The 22,473-nt window shown below is 42.2% G+C and overlaps 1 protein-coding gene across 4 annotated transcripts in view; it reads right to left on the reverse strand.

Annotated features, from left to right (window-relative positions):
* The window catches only part of NFATC1 (nuclear factor of activated T cells 1), a 114,197-nt gene that overhangs the window by 60,725 nt on the left and 30,999 nt on the right, over positions 1 to 22,473 (reverse strand). For all 4 annotated transcript variants that reach the window (XM_053946963.1, XM_053946975.1, XM_053946954.1 and 1 more), the window contains exons 4-6: positions 10,046 to 10,248; positions 6,757 to 6,929; positions 4,663 to 4,803 (exon numbers count right to left, since the gene is read on the reverse strand). In XM_053946963.1, coding sequence (XP_053802938.1) covers positions 4,663 to 4,803; positions 6,757 to 6,929; positions 10,046 to 10,248 — 517 coding nt within the window. The remainder of the gene's footprint in view (positions 1 to 4,662; positions 4,804 to 6,756; positions 6,930 to 10,045; positions 10,249 to 22,473) is intronic.

Raw genomic sequence — 22,473 nt, forward strand, 5'->3', positions numbered from 1 at the left:
TATGTCTGGAATTACTCAAAGATATTGTGAACACTGCAAATGTCCTTCAAAGAGAGTAATGCATCTTCAGGGAGGGGCATTTGTTACAGAGAAGATTAGACACGGCCTTTGACCAGGACAAAATGGCCCTCAACATGAACAGCCCAGAGTCATTAGTATCAAAGTCAGTGTTATTTGAGAAGCTAATCTCACAGTGAAGTTGGGAATTATATTTCTGCCTTTTCACTCTTTAAAACCCTTGCCCTGATCTCTTGTCACTAAGCACAAAAGCAAAGAAATGGCTTTGGAGCTTGACTTAACTAGTGGCAACTCAACCCTATGATAATTAATAATAACACATCCAATGCCCATTTCTGCCCATAAGTCACAAATTGATTATAAAGATTTCATCAGTTTAACCTGCTATTTTAGGTATGCATAGACTTGGCCAAATCTGTGAAGTCTGGAAATACTTGAGCTAGTTCCAGTGTTAAAAGCTACAGGAGTGAGGAGCAATTTTTGAGTAAGGAGGGATTTTCAGGGTAGATTAACTATTTCAGATCTCAATATGAGACTTTTCCTAACCCCCAAAATACTCTTTCTATCCCAAAATATCCTGCAGCATGCCAAGAACTATAATCCGTAATTTACCATAACATACCCATAATTTTCCTGTGCACTGTCCCTTGGGATACTGGGTTCGTGTCTCATCACTAAGCTTTCACTCATCAGTTACAGGATACATTTTGTGAACCAAGGGATGAAAACCAGGATTTTTTCAGTGCAGTGATCAGTTTTATAGATCACTGATCATAATCTGATATGCTAAGAGCCAGCGTCTGGTCATTTCGGTTAGTTAGGGTTTTGTGCTGCTTTGTGTTTAGTAACTCATATTACCTTTAAAAAATTAGCTTTGAAAAGAGTGTTTGCAGAATGCGTTATCAAAAAAAGTCTGCTGATAGATGTGCAATCCCTAAAACACACTCTTCAAGCATCTCTACTTTTTTTGAACTTCCCTCAAGACTTTTGTTGCCTGGTACATTTATAATCTACAAATAAAATAAAAAGTTTAAAAATTTTAAGTAACTAAATCAGTCTTTTGTTATAATTCCACGATCATGATCCATGCAGATGCTCATGTTAACAGGAAGCATTTTCACTCCTAGCCAAACACTTCCTGCTATAGCTAACAAACACCAATTTCATTTCACCTACTTTTGTAAATAAAATGCACACCTTGCTGCCATAGCAACCCCCAGCCTACAGACATCAAGGGCCCTGGCCAGTAAGAAGTTGCAGGCTTTTCAATATTTCACAAAGTACTAATTCTTCTGCTGACAAACAGACAGGTGTTGGCCATCCTCAACGTGGCACTCAACAACCACAACATGCACAAGACACTTTTGAACCTCAGGAAGAGAAATGCATGACTACAAAGAGAGACAGAAAGTGAAAGGAGATAAGAAAATAATTATTAGTGTAATTTTTAACCGTTAGTCATTGTGGGACTCCCCAGTCTAAGGAAATTCTGAATTTAAAAGAATTTAGAATTTGAATTGAATTGAACCTCTTGAAGTACATTTAATATTCATATTTTCACTACTGCTAGGTGTCTTCGACAGTCATTTTATACCACTGCTCATCACTGGAAAATATGGTGTGATGTACAAGCTACAGAATATTGCCCAAAATCTGGCAAAATAAGGCCTCATATCAACACGTAAGAACTTTTTTATGGTACTGTAGAAACTTGAGCACATTTTAGTCCACTTCTGAACACTCATTATTTATCCAAAGGGGTGTCTTCTTCCAGACCTCACCATGAGGGGTTCTCCTTCCAGAGAAGGTCCTCACAGCGCTTCTCCTGTGGTGCTTTCAGTATGTCGTGCCTTCACCCCCTGGATACCTCATTTTCCCTGTGTGATACACAGAGTCACAGGGCTGAGAAGTTTGTTTTGCCCTGTTTCATACGCTTCTTGGCTGAACAGCAGCTAGCAAGGGGTTAAGCTGAAAGCAGGAAGCCACTGTGCCCCCGGCAGAAAGATTAATTTGATCGTTCTTCAGGGATTCCCTCTTCTATGAGTCACTGTTCAGACTGACTCCCCCATCAAAAGAGGCCAGGATAACGCCATTCCTCCAGAGACTACAACAGCTGAGGGCTAGCCCTGAAGACAGAAAGCTTGGGACTCATGCTTGGAAAAACATTCAGCAGACCACAATGCACTCAGCAGACTTAGGAAAAGCTGTGGAAAAAAAGGGCAAACAAAAAGTGTTCTCAAACTCCTTTCATTATCCAATTAAGTATGCAGACTAGGAGGAATTAGACAAGCTCCAGGAGACTGCCTCCCAGCTTGGGGACTCTGTCTGAGTAAGGACTGAAGACATGAGTTGACGTAGTACAATATTTAAATTTTATAAAAAAGATACGTTCTCTTTATGAGCACAATGATCTATTACTTTGATCTATTACTCTGTAATAGCTGTGTTTAGCTGCTACCTACTAGGAACGTGATTAACATTCAAAACTCAAAAACAAAAGTGGTAATAGCAGCAAAACTAATGAATGCCTCCAGCTAATCACAGAAGTTCATAACCAGCTCTCTAAGAAGAAAGAGAAACTATGCTGGTTGCTTGACCTACTTTCACTGATGTTCAAGAGCTGAAAGGGAAAGAAACACCCCATGCTGATTTACAAAAGTGAAGGATGCTAATGCTTGTTCATTTGACATTAAATACAGTGACTCTTCAAAAATCCAGCCAGAGCAGTCTGCCACTAAGGTAATGATACGTTGCTCTTGTTTGCTTCCGATGCATCGAGCTGTGTGAGACAGCATAGCACACAAACCATAGAAGCCTTAGAAATTGCTCAGCCCAGATTAGCCAGTAGCTGTGCTTCTTGTGTGTTATTTCTACTGACACAATTATTGTAGCTCCTGGAGATGCTACACTCTGACTCTAAGGGCTCAGCCCCTGCAGGCTATACTGCCCTGCAACTGCAACAAACCTACAGTGAGACTACTAAAAAAAGGCAGGACCTTAAATTTTGTAATTGAAAGCTATACAGTGAATAGTCTGTTTTTAGTGTACCTAATGTAGTATAGGAATATAGGAGTAGGGAGACAGTGTTCAGATTCACGCTGTGGTAACACACACAGCAAACAGCATCACAATTACAATCCTTCAGAATGCAATACTTAAAAATTTTCCAACTCAAAAAAGGAAGAGGAAAGGAAATAAGTATTAAGGAAGGCACCCTTTAATGTGGTTTCCTTCTTGTAATGAGACAGATCGAGGACTCCTGACATGTCACACTAACCCAGTTCTGTGCAGCAAAGGAAGTTTACAGTAAAGTAGACATTAACTTTCTTCCCCCCAGGAGGAACACAGAGAACAGAATTCAGTTTTTTTCAATTGCAATACCACCTTTTTCCTATTTTTTAAAAAACTTTCTTAAGAAACAAAAAGGATGTTTCTGCTGATGTCACAGCCACATCCCCACTGTGTGTGCTGCAGTGCTTGGGGTTCAGAGAAATGTGCCAACTGGCTCTCCCTGAGAAGCCAAGGCATTACCTCTGCCAAGGCACTTTTGGCAATTTAAACCTCATCAACCCAGGATTCTGTTGGGGAATTTCAGGGGAGTCTTCTGCTTTTGTCCTGAGCTTGCTGAGCCCAAAGACTTGGGTGTCTTTGCCTCTGGAGCCTCCCCTGCTCTCCCTGACATCTTGCCTCATAGCCCAAGTTCCTGTGGTGCCAGTAGGGACTATGGGCAGGAGAGCAGTGTGGGAACCTCGTGGACATAAAGGGTTAAACAGGCACAGTGTCAAAGCTGGTGCAGGCGGCCTGAGGAGTGGCCAAGGTTGTTTTAAGTTCGGGGTGGGGGTGGGGGGCTTAGCCAGCAGCTGAGGAATTCATAGGTTGTGCCAGCGCCAGGGAAACCCTTTCCAAAACAAGACTCAGAACTATCCTTAGCAGTCTCGTTTCAGAGCCTGACTTTGACTCCCAGCTCCACTGCCCCCACTTATTCCCACCAGGGGCATTCACACCCATTAGGCACTGTCACCCTGTGATCCACCGCTCCTGCAGGCCTACCCCAGCCTCAGCTCCCACTTCATGCCATTTTCCCTGTTTCAGCCTGGCCTGCGACTCTTCTCCAGGAGAACCAGTCCCACCACCAAAGCACCGCAGGAGCAGTGCTGGACGAGGGGAAGTTGTGTTCAGTGCTTCCCTCAGTCCTCAAGGTAAACTTGTCCTTCAAATGAATGTATGTGCTCCAAGCCCTCCTCAGCCAGTGCCTTTTAAATGCCACAGGAGACAAAGATGCACACACACTAACAGCAGCAAAAATTACAGAAATGTTTAAGAAGATGCACTGTACTGCAGGCTTTAGGGGACATGGCACCAGAGATTTGGAACAGGTCCTGCCTGCTACACTCATGGTTTGCTACAATAAACAAATGCCAAAGGTTGACTTTCAATGTCTTTATTGTCTACCAGTAACTACAGTAGTCACAGTGTGAAACCTCAGCATTAGGCACGGCTCAGATCCTTTCCACAGCTTTGTCCAGTGACATGGAAAACGTATTATGTGCAGAAGAAAATGTCATTACCATATTTGTGCTTTCATCATCTGACACAGACAGGATGGGAGGAAGGCAGATTCGAGTCTAGATTGAAAAGACATACCTGGAGCTTTCTCCACAAAGATGACTTTGGAGTCTTGCAGAAAGTTATGACCAGTCAGTACCATTTTTTTCCCTCCAGTAACAGGAAAACTGTCGGTACTTTGCTTCTCCACCAGAGGCAGTTCTTGGGCAGATCTCTGAGCTGGAGAGTTATAAAGAAGATTAAAACAAAAAAAAACCAAAAAAACAAGGCAACCAAGAACACACAAAAAAGTAAATACTGCATTAGTAAGTAACTTAATGCTTACACTTATAAGATAAGCTAAGTTTGATACAGAAACAAAGAAAGGTCACAAGGTTTACAGGAAACATGGTTCATTTTCAAGTGCTTTGATTGTAAACAATAGTGTTAAACAGCATCACACAGCGCAGATTCAAAAGATTCACAAAGAACAAGTGTTTTAAAACTCAGCTTGATATGTACTTTATCAGAAAGTGTATTTTTATGGAAATTAATTTATTTAAAATAATTTTCTCTCACTCTGTTTCTAGTATATATGCAGTGTGTTTACAAGGCACACATGACAAGATAATCACACATGTCCAAAATTCATTTCAGTCAATATACATTCTATTGTCAATTCTGCAAACTGTCTTGTAGCAGCAGCAGCAGCCATGGCCCTTGTGATCCAGCAGCAGCTCACACTTTAGAGGGAGTACTTCCAAATTAACCTGAGTGCCCAAGCACACATGGATCCATGTAAACTGAATATGGTATTCTTGTGGCACAAATTGTATCCCCCTTCAACTGTGGGACATGAAGAGAGTACTGCTTCAAGGGACAATGCAACATTTTATCCAGATTATGTAGTTCCTTCTGGTGTCACATGCACTAAGAAATGTATGAAGTTTTTGGCACCAGCTTATTCCACATGCTACACTGGAAATAACACTAGCACTTTTTTTTTCCTTCTCTTTTCCACTTCTTTCAGCAGGCATGTGCCATGCTTTTGCTCGTTACACAACTCTCAAAGCTGCAGCACCCTAACACAAATCCAATCAGCTTCACATTTAGTGGTTCCTTGAGCTTGGCACCTTTGCACAGACCGGTTCAGGATAGATTCAAACTGTGCCTTATCCTTCTGTGTAGCAACTGAAAAGCTCTCATAAACTTAAATTGCAGGATGAAACCATGACTTCTCACATTTTTTGCTTTGCCCTTCAGCATGAATGGTCAGGCCTTCCTCCCCATTCCCTCTGCCAGAGCCCACCTCTCACACACCTGCCAGATGTTAAGTTTCCCCCCTACTCTGTAAACATCAGAAACTTCCACTTTTGTGGATGGAATTCAATAAAACCTTAAAAAATTGTTTCAGTCCATCCAGCCAATCAAAATAGCATTGGGAGTAAGACTGAAATGCAGCTTCCACCACTTATGCTGGACTGTTAAAGCTGCACAAAGAATTTTGTTTTGTGTGGGAGAGGCTGATGAGGCTTAGAGAGCAAAAACTATATAGATATCTTTGAAGGGTGTCCCAGTGTATCTGATAAAATACAGTTGGTTAATTTAAAGAGACCCAGACCTGGTTTCTGGAGGTTTTCTGAAGCTGCAGGCCAGTGTGTCAGCTCTAGCATATTGCTAGCTCCTTATCAAAGGGGTTGGGGTTTTGTTTGCTGTTTTTTTGCTTTATGATGGGGAAACAGAGTGAACAGGACATGAGAGATGTTTTCCAAAACTTCTACAGCAGTTACCTTTATGATAAGGAGTCACCAAAACCAAAGGCCCTGTCACTCCCAGGTCCACTCTACTATTAGTTTAACTGTTCTTTACTTGTAAGTGTGTGTTTCTCTACAGCACTCAATGCACAAAGCTACACATTTTTTCCTAAGGCACAGGTATTCTGTTCTTGATGTAAACCATGTACTTTTGGAAAGCAGATTAAAGTTCACTAACTAGACAGGTAAAGCAATACCAATGTAGAGCATGTTGGCATGAACAGACTGCATATGGAAAGGAAGTGTTAAAAACTGTTCAAAAGGTGTGTGGACATGGCGGTGCTGAGTTAACAGTGATCTTAGACATCTTTTTCAACCTTATTGATTAAAAGATTTTGTAATAATATCCAGCAAGGGGAGGATGTTTGCTTCTACTTACAGCACTCAATGGGGTTGGAGGCTACTTGCAAGGAGAGGGTCCTGCCACTGGCCTGTGGGATATGAACCCTGAAGACCAGACGCACACGTGTGTTCTTCCGACCGATGTCTGTCTCTCCCTTGCGCAGCTCGATGTCAGAGTTTCGGAGCTTTAATATCCCAGCACAGTCAATGCTATTCAAAAGGAAACACAGGGCAATTCAGTTCACTTCAAGAAGACTTCAGGAAGATATAAGTGTGCAATATCCTCTCTCTCTCCTCCATGCTCTTCTTAAAAAACTGCGTCAGGCACAGCCCAATGATCAGGCTGAACACAGCAGACTTTGTTTAGTACTTGCACTCCCAAGCAGCTGAGTTGGGGCTATCAGTAGCAGCAGGTAGTGGCTGCTGTAAAGCACACAAATTTAGGATGTTACCTTGGTTCCCAGAGGAAGAAAATCTAAAAGACCCTTCCTCCCCAGCACATCCTATAAGGATTGTAGTTAAAGATTTACCAAAGCCCAAAGAAACAGCAAGACTAGGAAAGTCAGTGGGATGCAACAGCAATGCAGAAACTGTTACTAACCTAGAATGACAGGCTGCTTACAATTTTACTTGTTACAGCTAATTTGGACAAAAATCTGACAAGATTTTCAATCTAGGGTGAAGTCCTGAAATTCTTATTAAGGAGCACAGCCCTCCCTGAGGTAAGTTCTACTGTCAATTTGTTTGTATTTCAATGAGTTGGAAATAAACCCAAGCTGAGTGCTGAGCTGAAGCTCTGCATGAAAAAAACTAAACTCAGAGTCCTCCCCCAACCTTAGGGAAAAATATGCTTTTCTTCAGATACAACTACTACAATTTCTGACCTCACTCTCTTTTTTAGGTTTTTTAACTTTGGTTTTCTCCTGGATGAGTTTACGAGTCAGGATTTTTGTCAAAGAATATTTTAACAGAATAAGCTCCCAGAGGAAAAGACATATAAATATATGCACTCAAAAACCCACAGCAAAAATACCTCTGCCTTGGCCATGACTACAAAGGCTACATGGCAACTTCTTCTGGGTACTGGTCTCTGGCATGCATTTTATTACATTGAGTATACATAGTTAACTTTATTTTGCATTCAAAGAGTTTAATTCCCCTTCCAGACCTTTGAAGCTCTGTTCTGACGCAAACTGCAAATAAGCACAATGGCAGCACGGTTTTGATCTGCATTTTTTCTAAAGTATGGATTTCAGAATTTAAAAAATGCCCATGCTGATATGATCAAAGAAACAAATGAAAGTATTAAAGATTCCCAACAATGCATACTAGCAGGTGAAGCCGTAAGAATTACAGAGTATTTGTACATGTCAAAATTCTATGCAAAGATCCATAAAATATGGAAGAAATTGTGCATTTCTCCATTTTGTCTCTCCTATAGCAACACTTGCAAATTGAATAATTATTGACATATAATTCATACCCAAATGTTCAGACAAGAAAAGGTATTTAAATTCAAGCTTGTAAAGTCATGAATATTAAAATCTGAAGTCAATGGGAACAGCTAAATGTGCAAAAGTTTAAATGGGTGGATGAGCTCTGGCATTTCACTGAATCAAGGCCTGAATACATAAAGTGTGAGAAAAGTCCTTGGCTCCAAATTTGAATTCATTGGTAGTGCTACATGAGGTTTTAGACTACTGACATGTAAGGCTTATATATGCCAAAGCATTGTGATCCTTGAGTGAGCTATACTACAGTCTGGCACACATGCCACAAAAATATTCAGATTGGCTCCCAAACTGTGTAACTTACCTTTATTTTAGGGAGAAAGATGAATGAAATGGTAATAATGTTCCTAGATGGCCAAAAGCATGAATCAAACTGGATAAATAGAGTGCCAGATATATACTGCGTGAGTACAAATTACTGAAATTTCCTTAACCACAAGGTAGGCACTCCAACTTACGATGGCAGCAAACAGGGCCAATAATTTTGAAGGCTTGTCGTGACTTTTAACACAATGCACCAAGAGAGATCCTCAGGTCTTGAGTGATCACTCTAAGCCCAGCTGGCAATGCAGCTAAACATATTCTGGCTCTTCTGTTTACATGAGGCACTCCAGGGCATGCTGTACATGACACTGCAAACCAGCTTCTAATAACCACAATGTGTGGAAGGACTTTAGCTGTCTGATAGCATTTTCCACTTCATTAAGGCATGGAAAACTGTATGAAAAACAAGGAGTGATATTGTGATTTTTCCCAAGGTATTTGGTTCGGTGGAGGTCAGGATTTCTTGCTTGCTTTCTATCTTCCTACGTATAGACACACAAAGGTGCATGCATCTATCTATATATAAATATGAATACATTTATATTTATACACACACACACACACACACACACCAAGAGCTGTACTTGCACGCAAGCACACAGAAATTCCTCCAAAGGCAGACACCTCAGATAAGTGTTAGGATGATTTGAATGAGGGGGGAGACAACTCAGATAAGGGGCTAGGTTGATTTGAGGGAGGGGTACAGAGAGAACAGGATAAAATAGTGTGGAAGGTCTCATGTATATCACTTACACAGAAGGCTATTTTAACCTTTATATCCCATCCTATAACGATGTTTACAGATGTTTAATGGACCTACAGGACACCTAATTATCATTCAGATATCCAAAGATATCCATGCCTGCTTTTCCGCTTAGCACTAAACTTAGCCCATTTAACAACTCAATCTGTAAACTGCATCACCTTTGAATAAAGGTTCTCAGAGGTAACTCTTCCTAGGTCTGGAAGATTTGCTTGTAAGCAAGTGCCATGCTGAGTTTTATTATGTGAGAAATGAGTGGTTTTATTTCTCTCAGAAAAACCACAAGGGTACTTGGAAATGCTCTCTAAGAGTTTCCTTTGACATCAAAAGATAAATTTTAATCAGCTCTATTCCTTGTGCTAGTGCGTATAGGAGCAACAGGTGTCATATTTAGAAACTAAATGCAGGAGCTGAGGTAGGAGATATTTACAGCTCAGTAACTGAGATACTTATTTTAAATGGCAAATAAGCACATTGGCTGAAACTCTAGAATGAAAGCAAATCAGTTGTCATAAATATTTGTGCAATTCGTTTTGCTGTTAAGCTGATTAGCGGCAATTTGTCTCAGCAAAGTTGTGAAAACCTGCTATCACAGAGAGAAATGTAGGGAAAGAAGAAAGAAGATAGGGAAAAGAAAATTGTGTACAAAAAGAAACAAACCCCAAAGAAATTAAGTGAGGTGACCAAGACGAAACTGCTAGGAGTCAGACATGGTGCCTTGGTCTTACATTGCTCTCATGTTGTTCTCTGGAAGAAGTGGAATTTCCAGGACTTTGGTGTTGGAAAGTATTGTTTCATGGCTGGTGGTGGAAACAGTCTTGCCAGTGATCCGGTGAACCTGGTAGAAGGCATGGGGTCGCAGCAGGCGGTCGTCTGCAGTCCCAATGAACAGCTGCAGCGTGAGTGGCTCGCTTTCTAAGTAACCATGGAGCTGGCAAGAGAACAGAAAACGCCCACTGAGCACCATGCACATAAACTGCTAGGAATCAATTAAACTTTTATAAGCAGGAGAGCCTAATTCAAGGAGAGAACTTGTGACAGGTGCTATGTGTTAAGTTCCCCCCTTCCATTTTTCCTGTAATGTAATATTGGTACAATAAAAAGGTGCACTCACAAAATGTCTCATTATCCTAAAGGACCTGAGGCACTTTAGATGGGCTGAGCTTTTGAGTACTCCTGCTACATCCACAGAAAACTTTGCATAAATTCTGCTGCAGTGTTCAGCAGAGAAACACAATAAACTTGATGTTCCTTCAAAACTGACAGTTTGCAGATGGAAAGGACACAGCTCACCCATCCCCATGTTCCTTGGACATCCCTCATGCAGCAGCAGTCTGCTGCTTGTGACCCGTACCCTCATTAGCTGATTTTTATGCTGGTAAATACCTCCTGGGACAGCACGGAGACAGATCACATATACATGATTAGCAGCTCACCATGTGCGTCAAATTTTTGTTATAATCACACAAAAATCTCATTGAAGCTCTTGGGCCTGGGTTGAACCTCATCCACATTACGGTGACTGCTCTGATGACAACAAGAGTTATTTCTGCCACAGGATGCGAAGGAAGCAGAGCCTGACCTCATCCACACCATCTCCTGTAGAAGCTACTCATGGTTCCCACTGCTGTGGAGTCCCCAGACAACGTCCCACTTGTGGCTGCCACCTGACATGGGGAAATGAATCTCACAAAAACAGTTATCTTACAGGGGTTAGTGGTGAAGCCTTGTCCCAAGGGAAGGGAGGATGTAGCAACTATAGGAGAGAGCAATGTGGGCAAGGTGCACTGTCCCAGGAGACACCCCACCCTAGAGCAAACCTGCTCACTTTGTTGTAGGTTTAGGTTCCTTTCTGAATGGTTCAGGTGGGTTTGGGCGTGAGTTATTCACCATCACTGAATATGGCAGCTCAAAACTTACCATAATTTGGTAAGGAGCAACACTAATTTTAAGGTAGATGCAAGTTCAAAGCTAAATAAAGCTGAAAGCAAGTGGTGAAACCCATATATCAAATGCTGCTTATATTTGTATTTTTGTCTATTTTCACTCTCCTTAAATCTTACAAAGCAATTTCATGTTATCTCTCTGGGGTACTTTACCATCTGATAGCAGGAATGCTATTAAAAACAAAGATCTTGAATCACTTTTACTCCTTGAGCCCTGCAAAATTCTGGTGGGTGCTAACAGGCCCAAAGCCCTCTCGCCACTATCAAGCATTGTGAATGGCAACAGCAATTCATAGTGGCAAAATTTCAGGTACCACAGTGACCAAGGCATGAGGAAGGGAGGACGATGAGCCCAGACACATCTTCCATCACCAATCGAGCACACTGTAAATTTTTCACCCCACACTTTGGTCAGAAAAGCAAAGAGAACAAAAGCATTTTTTGTTTGATTTGGTGCAGCAATTTTTATATCCTTACCTAAGGCACGTGAATGCTGGAAGGGATTCACATGGATAGAAGGAAGAGAAGGCTCATTTCTAGCCTTTCTACACTATTTCATCAGCTCTGCATTCCTGAGACATACAAAGGCAGCTCAGAGCCAGGGGGTTGTGACATGTTGATATGATATGATATGATATGATATGATATGATATGATATGATGGTTCCATGCCAGCATTGTAAAATTGGAAACACATTAGTGGCAGTTTGAAAATCTTCACTATCAGCAAAATAACAGAGAGAGAAAAGCAGAGCTATGCCTGTACACTGCCTTCAGGAGGATGCCATGGGCTGTGAACCTCCCTCCAGCTCCACATGGAACACCCACTCCTATGGCCCCTGACACACATGTCAGCACTATGCTGCAAGAAGTGAGATTCCTGGCTTTCTTCCCCAGAGAGAGACATGCAGCTTGAGCTGCAGGTGGGTGATCACAGGTGTGCTCCTGGTATAGTCAGTGACCACAGGGAAGCTACTGTCCTACTCATCACCACCCTGCTCCCTGCACATGACAGCCTGGCTGCTCATTAATACCAACAGTGTGTGTGAGCAGGGCTGGTGGAGTGACCTGGATTTGTCCCAAGCTGATCTTCCTTGCCTCACCACTTCCAGAGCCTCAGCAGCAAAGCTTAGGTAGGGGAGGCGACACAAGGTATCCCAGGGTATTTTTGGTCAAGACCAGCACGTGGGTTTGCAGGGGGAAAAGTAAGACAGTGTGACATGCCAGGCAAATAAATTTCTATGCATTGCCAGTGGTCACTTCTCCAAGTCGTCATGGAGGATGCTTTTTATGGAGAGTGTAAAATTAAAACAAACACATATTGAGTTACAAGAACACTTAAAATGTAAAAATAGACTAGCGAGTAACTCAAAACTCAATTCAGCAAAAGCAAATTGCACATCAAGGTACCCATATGTTTTACTGAATGTGGGCAAAGAGGACCAAAACTGTTGGTCTTGCATTGGGTTCTGCTATTTTAGGCTTTATCTTTAAATCTGAACTTGGCTGCTGCCATAGTTTGTAACCTATTGCTGAGCCTGCGCTTTTCCCACAGGTTTCCTACCAGGAGGCAAACACCCATAGTCCTCAGTTTTGCACACCTGCCTTCCCATGAAAAGTGTTCACATGCTGGAAAATAAATAATGAGATCGCAGTTGCATGTTTTGCATTGTTTTTTAAGGTTTGTAATTGTCAAGCTAAATTTGTGTTTGCTATTTTTAAAGGCTCTATCCTAGAGCAGAGCAATACTTTATTTTGGATCTATTACCCAAAGTCACTTACTCCCTGACTTAGGAAGTGCCAGAAACATCCAGAAAGACTCATGTAATTTCTACATGCTAGATTTTGCTGCCCTCAAAATAAGAAAAATTCACACTCACGTCACTGTAAGTTTTATGCCGTATTCTGTGTTAGGAAGCATCTGATCTGTAATTTGTATTTCCTTTTGAGCTTTACCCATTGCATCACATTATTTACTTTTATATTATGTCACATAATTGTGTATGCCAACAGAAGCAATAAAAGAAAGCGATGCAAGGATTAACATTTAAAGGGGCACATACTGTGAATTACTTATTTTAGTCTATGCACCCAGTGCATTATTTCTGTGACAGAGTGCTGAGCCTCAGGAGTTTTCAGCATACTGCAGATGTCTGGTGAATGGGCAAGATCCTGCTTACTGGCAGCTGGGTGTAATAAGAATATTTCACCATTCCCTGAAAACATGGGAGACAGGTTCAACAGTGAGGAGCGGTAGCAGTAAAAGCACTGTTGTGGGACTTTTGCCTGTTAGGTTTGCCAGCAGTCAAAGGGAATATCAAACAAGATCAGTGTAAAATGGGATGGGAAAAAAGGGTGACTGAGCATTTTTCTTGGTGAGGAAAGATCTCGCATATGCATATCCATGCATATTTTCCATGTATGCTCTGGGGTACTGTACTAGGTGGAAGAGCGATTCAGTTTCCTGGTGTGCAACATGGGATGCATGCGTCAGACACCCTATTTTTATCTTTTTCTCTGTGTAACACAGTCCAAAGCTCTTAATAACTCAGCGGTTGAGTATGGGTGACAAAGGTGCTCTCAGCTACAGCATTCATGATAAAGGACGTGTCTTTCCTACCAAGCATGCTTTGCTTGGCAATACATAGATCCAAGTAGAAAAAGGTGTACTTTCTCCTGCTGTGAAACTGTAAAAAGAACTGCAAAAAAGGACCAGGAGCACATTTCTGAATGAGTTTCCCTTCCCAAATAAAGGCAGTGATACAGCAGTCATGGGTGTTGTACAAAGGAAAGATGCAGGAAAGACTTAAATATGCAGATAAGAACTGTGTGGCCAAGTGTTTGGTTTTTAAATGAAAGTAGGTAATATTTTCTTGTTCTGACCAAACACTGACTACTCTGCTCTTTTTCCTCTTTGAGTAACACTGTTAAAAATACTTGAACTCATCTCAAATGACATTTTCATTTTTATTGTCTGAAGCTGCTAAGATCAAAATCAGACTTAATTGCAGGCCTATTACACACTCCTCTAATTTTATCAAAAGTGATGCAGTCACTGGTAATTAACACCAGAACAGGACGGATCACAGCTAAGCTCTTCGTCATCTTACGCAAGAGAGAAAGAAAAGGCTGCACCAGCTGAGCCACCGCATCAAGCCTTCCCTGGGATTCCTACACCTCTCCATCATCGCTTTCCCAGCACTTTCTCCCACCAACATGTCTTGATTTTCACCAGTAAATTGCTGCTCAACTCAGTGCAGGGTGCCAAAGCAAACCCCAGCCTTTCCTCAAGGAGATGTACTGTGTGCTGGGGCTGGATGTTTTCATGTGTCCAGATGCCGTGGCACTGAATGTCAGGAATCTTCCTCCAGTGGCCAGTGAAGCGTGAGGGAAACAGGCTTGTCACCCCTCACAGCCATGAGCAAGGTACTATCTGATTCAGCCCTACAGCCATGATGATCTCTGGTTTATCACAGACATGAGCATACCAAGGCTGCCTGGATTCCAAATGTCCTTCTGGTACACATCTATTAAATCTGCCAATTGGAATTGAACAGACTTGGAAAACGATGAGCAGAAGGAGATGAGGTGTTTTGAACATAAGCACTACAAAAAAAAAAGCAAAACCTCCCCAAACCTTGCTATGGTTACCAAATTTTGAGGAAATTTTGCAAATGCCACATCCAATAACTCAAATGCTATTTCAGCTTCAGTGGTTATTCTACAGACAGTGAGGAAAACGTATTATTTAAGCCATGGCATTTATTTTAAGAAACGCAGTTGAAATATTCTGCACGTTCCCTTTCCAAGTGCTTTATGCTTTTGGCATGCCCAAGCATCTGTTGAAATGCTCAGAAAGCTACCTGTCATAACAAGGAGGCCTCAGTCTGGAGAGGCTCCGGGAGGCCACCAAAAAAATGGTCCTGTTCTCATGGGACACACCAGCCAGATACACCATCTGTGCCACCCATGACATCAGTCAGGAAGAAAGCGAGCTATCCTGTGTAAAAGCTTTCAAGTGTACTTACTGGGAGTTTGGGGAAAGGACTGCAAAAACCCTACAGTGGTGCATTCCTCCAGACCTGGACTCTTTTGCAAATATATTAAATGAACATTAGGGTATAATTTAGGGCTTACCCTGTCCCAATGCATTAAAGGCTGAGCTCTGACTAATAACAAAGCAGGGTATGACCAGGGACTTAGTGTTCACTCTCAAAACCAGTCAGCAGCTTGTGCTTGAGACTCTTGAGGCCCATAGAGGCTGCCTCCTTAATGATAATGATGTGCCAAAAAATGCCACAGGGAACATTCATATTAGCAATACCTCTTGTGTGTGCCTGTTTTTTTATGTTTGCTATATAATAAAGACAACAATAAAAATTATGCTTCTAAAAATATTAAGGACAATAACTACTTATCTGACCATGTAACTGATGACCACACTGCTTGCAGCAGGTACCACAGTGCTTATGCTTAGCAATGCCTTACATAGCTATCTGTCCCATTTGCATTCCCAGAACTGTTCAAGGAATACCCGAGTCAGTCTGGTGAGAATCACTGGGGAGACCAACAACCAGTCTGGTTGTAAGGTGGCTTCTTTCCCTTTTATCCCTATCAATGTTTTGGAAAGCAATTGCAATGCTTTCAAAAAAGGTCAAACAGAATAAAATCTATAAAATAGGGACATTTTAAAGTCAAGACAAGTGCTTGTCATGTCTTTAAGCTAATGCTTTGGAGCTGTACACTAAATAGCTTTATTGCTAACTTTTTCAAGCAGCAGGTATTTATTTTTTCAGGAACTGCACATGATAAATGATAAAGGGAAACAAATTGTCATGTTTTAAAAGTGTACCTAATATACAACCTCAACAAAATACCATCAGTGTGTGCTCAGTGTCCTGGTTTTTTAAAACCAAATCAAAGATCAAGCTGTTTAATTTACAAAGAAAGTGCACAAACATTTTGGGTATTGATTTCAGCAGTTAGCACCGAGCATACATAAAAATAGTGTCATGAATCTGATTTTCAAGAAAAAGAATTTACTTTAGGCTCCCACACAGAAGCACTGGAAGACGTAAGCCACTGCATCATGGATTTGAACGGCAGGAGGGAAAAGCTGATCTTGTGGGCAGTGACTGTCATGTGAAGCACAGGCACAGGGGGTGAGGTCAGGAGACCAGGGCATCTATTCTGGTGTGCACTGCAGAGATCCTGCCCAACCTCTGCCTGGGCAGCCACCGAGCTGCCCTGCCACCATGCCTCCAGCTGAAAATGCCCAGGAACCTGCTGCTGAAGGCTCTGGGAGCCAGCAACCTATGCCTCTGGGAAAAAGAGTCAGGAAAAGGCTGCCCCATTTGTTGCAAAATTCCCCAATACCTATTTTTTACCTGGTTTGGCCCTTAATTCTTTTGCTGGGAGAGGTCTGAGAAAAAAAACACACCTCAGATGCCCTGAGGCGGGGGACTGTAATGGCTCTCCTCTCAAGCTCCTCTCCCAAATCTCAGGTGCCATGGGAACTGGTTTATGGAACCCCCCCTTTGACCCCTCTGCTCCAGAGGGAAGCTGGGCAGTTCTCCTGCAGATCAAGGGTGTACTGCATGCTGAAGGGCAGCAGCAGGGCACAAACAGGCATCTGTACCCTGATCTACCAAGCATGAGCCAGGCAGGGGCTGGCAGCCCCTACTCTGGGGATTCAGGTTCCCACAGGACAAGGAGCAAACAGCCCTGGCAGTGCCAGCGAAGCAGACAGGCAGCATTGACAGAGCACCAGCAAACCGCTGAGGCACGTCTCTTGCTCTGTGTGTTGCAGAATCCCTGTCTCTTTCCAGCTTTTTCTCTCCACCTTCAAGCTCACACTCTGCAGGTGTATACATTTCAGTCACTGCCGTGCCACCCATGAGCCCCTTGCTCTTTCCAGATGTCTACACTCCTGCTTCTGTGTACCTAGGACTGAGAGAGGCACATCATCCTGACAGGAAAATCTTCCCTTTGCCAGCAACCAGGCAAGCAATAAAGGGTGCCGGTTTTTTGGATGACATGCACAGCTCAGCTCCAGACACTTTGTCAGTGACTATTTGGGTGCTGAACTTGGTTCGCTTGGACACTCTTGTGAGAGAACATCCTGAAAAGGGGGAGCATCTTATTCAAAACAGCAGAACAGACAGACTTCAGAATGAAAAAATGAAATACAGCAAAACAGAACAACCCCTCAAAAAACAACCAAATAGAAAATAAAATACTTCCTTAGGAGCTGAGACGACCCTCTGGCTGTGACAGATTTTGCTGTACTGCATCTGATGCAGTTAAGCAAAAAAATAGAATAAATTATGCTCTGTGCAATGAAACATGTTACTATTCACTTACTTAAAATTGTAACAGGAATTCCTATGGATTGTTGTGCCACTTTCAGGATTTATTTTTTCTTTCTTAAAGTGATTTTCCTTGGATTTACTCAAACTGTTTTAAGATCCAAATTCTGTCAGAGCTGGTCCACAAATAAAAATAGGATGGCTTGCTCCTACAAGGGGCCAACCCTGGGCCAAGGACTCGAGCTGGAAGGGAGATCAGTGAATGAAAACAGCAGGAGTGTGTTTTATGTGGCACTTTCTAGTGCTGCCACTTGGACCTTAACTCAACAGACCAGCAAAAGAGCAGCTGTTCACATCATGATGAATAAAGATCTATATAAAACTTCCAGCTGTAAATATGCTGAGGAATTATTAATCTTAATGTAATAGAGATGCTGTACACTCAGTCACTGGCTCACAAGTAATTTCAGTCTCTATCCAGGGAAAAACAGCCTTCGTGGCTGCTGGCTCTCAGCATAGCCATGAAAGCTCCTTGTCTAAGCAGCCGCAAGACACTACTCCCTATTTCTAGGAAGGATTTTCCTCCTAAAAATTACATGTACCTAAAACCAACCTGTGTCACACTCCTCCTAAAACTGTTAGACTCACAAAAGAGATGCCCATCAGAAAAGGAGTTACTAATGAAATGGATTTGTAAGTCCTGGGCACCTTATTCACTGGGACACCAAGAAATCATTACTGCTCTCATAACATCTTCTACCACAAGACAATAGAAATGTTCTTCTCCTAATCCTTGCTGCCTCATCACTCTCCAAGGATTTTATAAATCCAGGTCTGGGGGTAAGTCCAACACAACAGTGTCCCTGAAACTACCCAACCCCTCACTCTAGAAACTCAGTAGAGTAGAAACTCAATAGAGTTTCTACTCAAAAGGTTTGCCTTCAGCATCCATGACGGCTTTCAGTTTGGATAGTCATACCCATGGCCATGCATGGGTTAAAAAATATAAATTATCACAAGAGCTCTGTAGAAGGAATTTATTACATGTTCTTAGGCAGATACCCCAGACAAACTCATACTTGCAAGCCTGTCTTTCACCATGCTGCTGACGCACTGCTCGCACCCAGCACGCTCCCGTTTGTGGTGATCACAGGCTGGCCCGGGATCCTCGGGTGTGTGTCAGGTGCCGTCAGCATGATGTCCTTCACCACTGCCCATCCCAGCCATGCTACAGCCCCACTGCCAGCATCCCTTGGTGACTCCTCCAATCCGAGACACACCCTCAATGCCATGTTTTAACTCGGCAGCTCATGAGTGCTTCAGCAACTGCATGACTCTGAATTCTCACCCTTGTGAATTTGAGGACAATGGGGCACCCATCTACTTACAAGAGTTATCTGATTAAAGGCCAGTGCTTTTGAGGTGCATGCCAAGATAAACACTGGCTCATATGAGACAGGGACAACACAGTTTCAGGCATAGAACTTTTGGAGGTCAGAGACACCAATAAGACAATAATAAACTAGAAATGGCTGCCTTTTGCCTCAATTTTAACTTCTCTCCAATTGACATTTATTTAAACTGCTACTGAAGACAGAAAGCTAGGGCTATGTTTAAAGGCTTTATCTCTGCAAATATTTGGAGAGCTATAAATACTGAGCCATATTCATAATACGAATATTGCACTTACTGTTCTGTTGCCATGAAGGTTACTACAGATAGACTTCCAATTCTTAATTTCTCTGATTTGCCAAGTACTTGTTTAAAAAAAACAAAAAAAATCTTATGTGAGACATTTTGCTATTTAATTAGCCAATGGACACAAAAGCCACAGCACAAAGCAGAACTGAAGGCTCAAGGGTGGAGGCAGACAAAGCACATAGCGCAGTAGCATGGTATACAGCTGTATGCCCCAAGTGAGACTTATTATAATCAGACAGTCCATGAATCGAGCCCTGACTGTTTTCTGTGTTTGGGGAAAGGAGGGAGTGGGAAGGGAGGCTGGCTGAAGTTCTGAAATAAACCTCCTCGCTTCTTCTGAAAGTCACACGAATACTGATGGCTTCCAACTTTCACAAGTACTTCTGTCCATTTTTGGCTGGTGTTTTTTGGTTGGTTTTTTTTTTTATGTAGGAAGGAATTAAAAGAAGGAAAATGTTTCAAGGCATTTTATAGAAGTGCAGAGAAAGGATGTCTTAGATGAAGGTGCAGTGAACTGGGCATGGATTGATTGAGTTCCTATATCCAGCACTGCCAGACAGCTTTTGCTTTATCAAAGATCATTATTTGATTAGAGCAGAAAAAAAAACTCAGAACACCTTTTTACATATTTCCAGACTTCTTTGTTTAATCAATCTGTGCTTCAGCCTCCTCACAAAACAGAGACAGTAACTACACTGCCAGGAGACCACTTCTGGTCCTACTCTACTTCCCCAAACCACCTTTGATCCACCTGGTGCTACAGCTCTGATTGCATTGCAGTTTTATCTGAGAGCATGTCTTCCATGGAAAGCATCCAAATGCAGCAATAAAATAGGTCAGGTATATCTTATAGCTTGGATTCAAGGTTTTGACCTTCAGAACAGTCTGAATAAACTACAAGAAATATAGAGAGTTTGGATTCCACACTCTAAGTTGCTTGAGGGTGATGCCATTGGTTGATGCAACTTCTTTTTTTTAATGAAAAAAATCCAAAACCCGAATGGATGGAATAGACAAGACTGACCAATGAGCATACCATGAAGTGCTCTGCCACCAGTGCTACAATGAACTGAAAGGCTTGAGATCTTCAACTGCAAGTAAATAAAATAAGCATGAAAGATTTCTAAAACTTTCTCAACATACAGGGACTATTTTCAATCAATCATTCTAAATATTGTCACGTTGAGTAACATTATTTAGCAACAGCTGTTGCACTAGAATTTCTGACTTGAATACTGACAGGCTAACACCACAACCCTGCTTAAAGCCAGTAAGACAGCCAAGTGCTGTAAATATTAATAGCAGAACTTGCCAATAAAAGCCTTATAGAGTAGCTTATCTGCTGCTGTAAATGGATGAGACCCTGCTGCAGTCAGAGGAGCAGGATGTCAGTGCGTGACTGAGAACTGAGGGGGATAGTGAGGGTTACAATTTCTCATTTGAAGGGAGGTATGACAAGGAGGTGATGTGACCAGAATCTGTGTTTTTACACCCAAATCAGACTGTGTCTCTATCAACCTGCTGACTTCAAACATGAGGCTCTAGTATGGGTCAAGTTCCAAGCTTGAGATAGAAATGCCAAGGTCTTAAAAGGCACTGCTCCTCCTAGCCATATTCCAGCCTTACCTGGGTATCCAACCTAAGAAGTACATCTCAGTCTTGGCAAATTGGTAACACCTTAAAGCCTGCTGAGCACAGTTAGAAACAATTGTTCACAACACATCCGGTCAAAAGAAAAAGGGAAAAGCCAGGTGATTCATGCCACTTTACTTTTAACATGTACAGGCTGGACAACAACAGGGTCTAGTCACCTCAGCTGCCATCACAACCAGAAAAACAAGACAGGCACTCTGAAGGTGTGATTTACCCAAGCAGCGTCAGATGTTCACATCACAATAAAATTAATAGCTCACTAAACTCAATCCCTGATTACAGGGAGAAACCAAGGCAATTAGCTCAGCAGCAGACATGTAACAAACCCTGAAATGTGAACTTGCCCCTGTCACTTGCCCAGGCCACAGTTCAAAGCATGAATGTCCCACAAGCCCAGGGCAGTACTGTGAGGCACGCACACTTTATCTTAAGAGATATGGAGCAGAGCTCTTGGGAAAAGACCTTCCACAGGCAGAGCCCACTCCAGACACAACGCTCTGCACTTCACCAGCAGATGTTTAATTTCAGGCAGCTGCCTACAGCTTTCCACAGCAGGGATACAAGACTATCACCTCAGACAGTGGTACTTTGCAGCCCTTTCCCCTCCCAGAGGGAAAGATCAAAGTCAATTCCATCACAGCTTAAATTCAGTGCTTTGGCTTTTCCACCCTGACTTTGGGGGCCTGCTTTAGCCTGGTCCTAGAGTCAGCCTCAGCACAGGTTGGGCACAAGGCAGTCATGGCCAGAAGACAGACACTTGACAGCTCTCTCTGCAGCTTCCCTCCCTGTTCCTGTGATGGGAGTACTCACTCCTCCCTCCCTTCCTCAGAAGGGTATCACAAAGCAGCAGCTCATTTCCCTGCAAAGACTGCAGCAACCCTCTAGTCCCAACAGTGCTCCTGACCTCTGCTCTGGAGTGCACAAGAAGTTCTGGAGCACCATCACATACAGTTTCAGTGGCCTTGCTGTTGTCATTGTTCCAAAATTGGATGGCATGCTTAAATCATAATAAAAATATAATCCTGCGCCCTATTTCTGCTAATGACCACTTTTTACATTCAATTCAAATGTGTATTACACACCTTTTTCTACTACAAAAAGGGAAAAGAGAATTTAATAATAATTGGAAAACCCAAGGGCCAAATTTCATTATTTTTTCTTTATTTTTACTCAAACTGGAGGAACAAGACTGTTTTTACTCACCAGATAATTTTCCTACAAACATCTGCTATTACAGATAGGCTTCCAGATTAACACTGCCCTGTGATTAGAGCAACTACCCCTGTAAAATCTATTTGAGTTAAGATTTTCAGGGATTTCATTTAGGACAGCAAAACTGCAGAGCCATAGGCCAGCTTCACTATTTTCACTGCACTATCTTGTTCTTTGCAAAGCCTCTCCAACCTGCTTCCATCTCAAATGGGGCTCTTGTAGTCAGCAGTGAGGCTGTGCCAGTTCACATATTTTAAGGTTTTCCTCAAAACTGTGAGGGATTAGAAAATTAGGTTTTGATGTATTCAGGATATGTGCTTGAGATTACTTGTGTACC

This window comes from Vidua chalybeata, chromosome 1 (assembly GCF_026979565.1).
Source record: "Vidua chalybeata isolate OUT-0048 chromosome 1, bVidCha1 merged haplotype, whole genome shotgun sequence".
Lineage (NCBI taxonomy): Eukaryota > Metazoa > Chordata > Aves > Passeriformes > Viduidae > Vidua > Vidua chalybeata.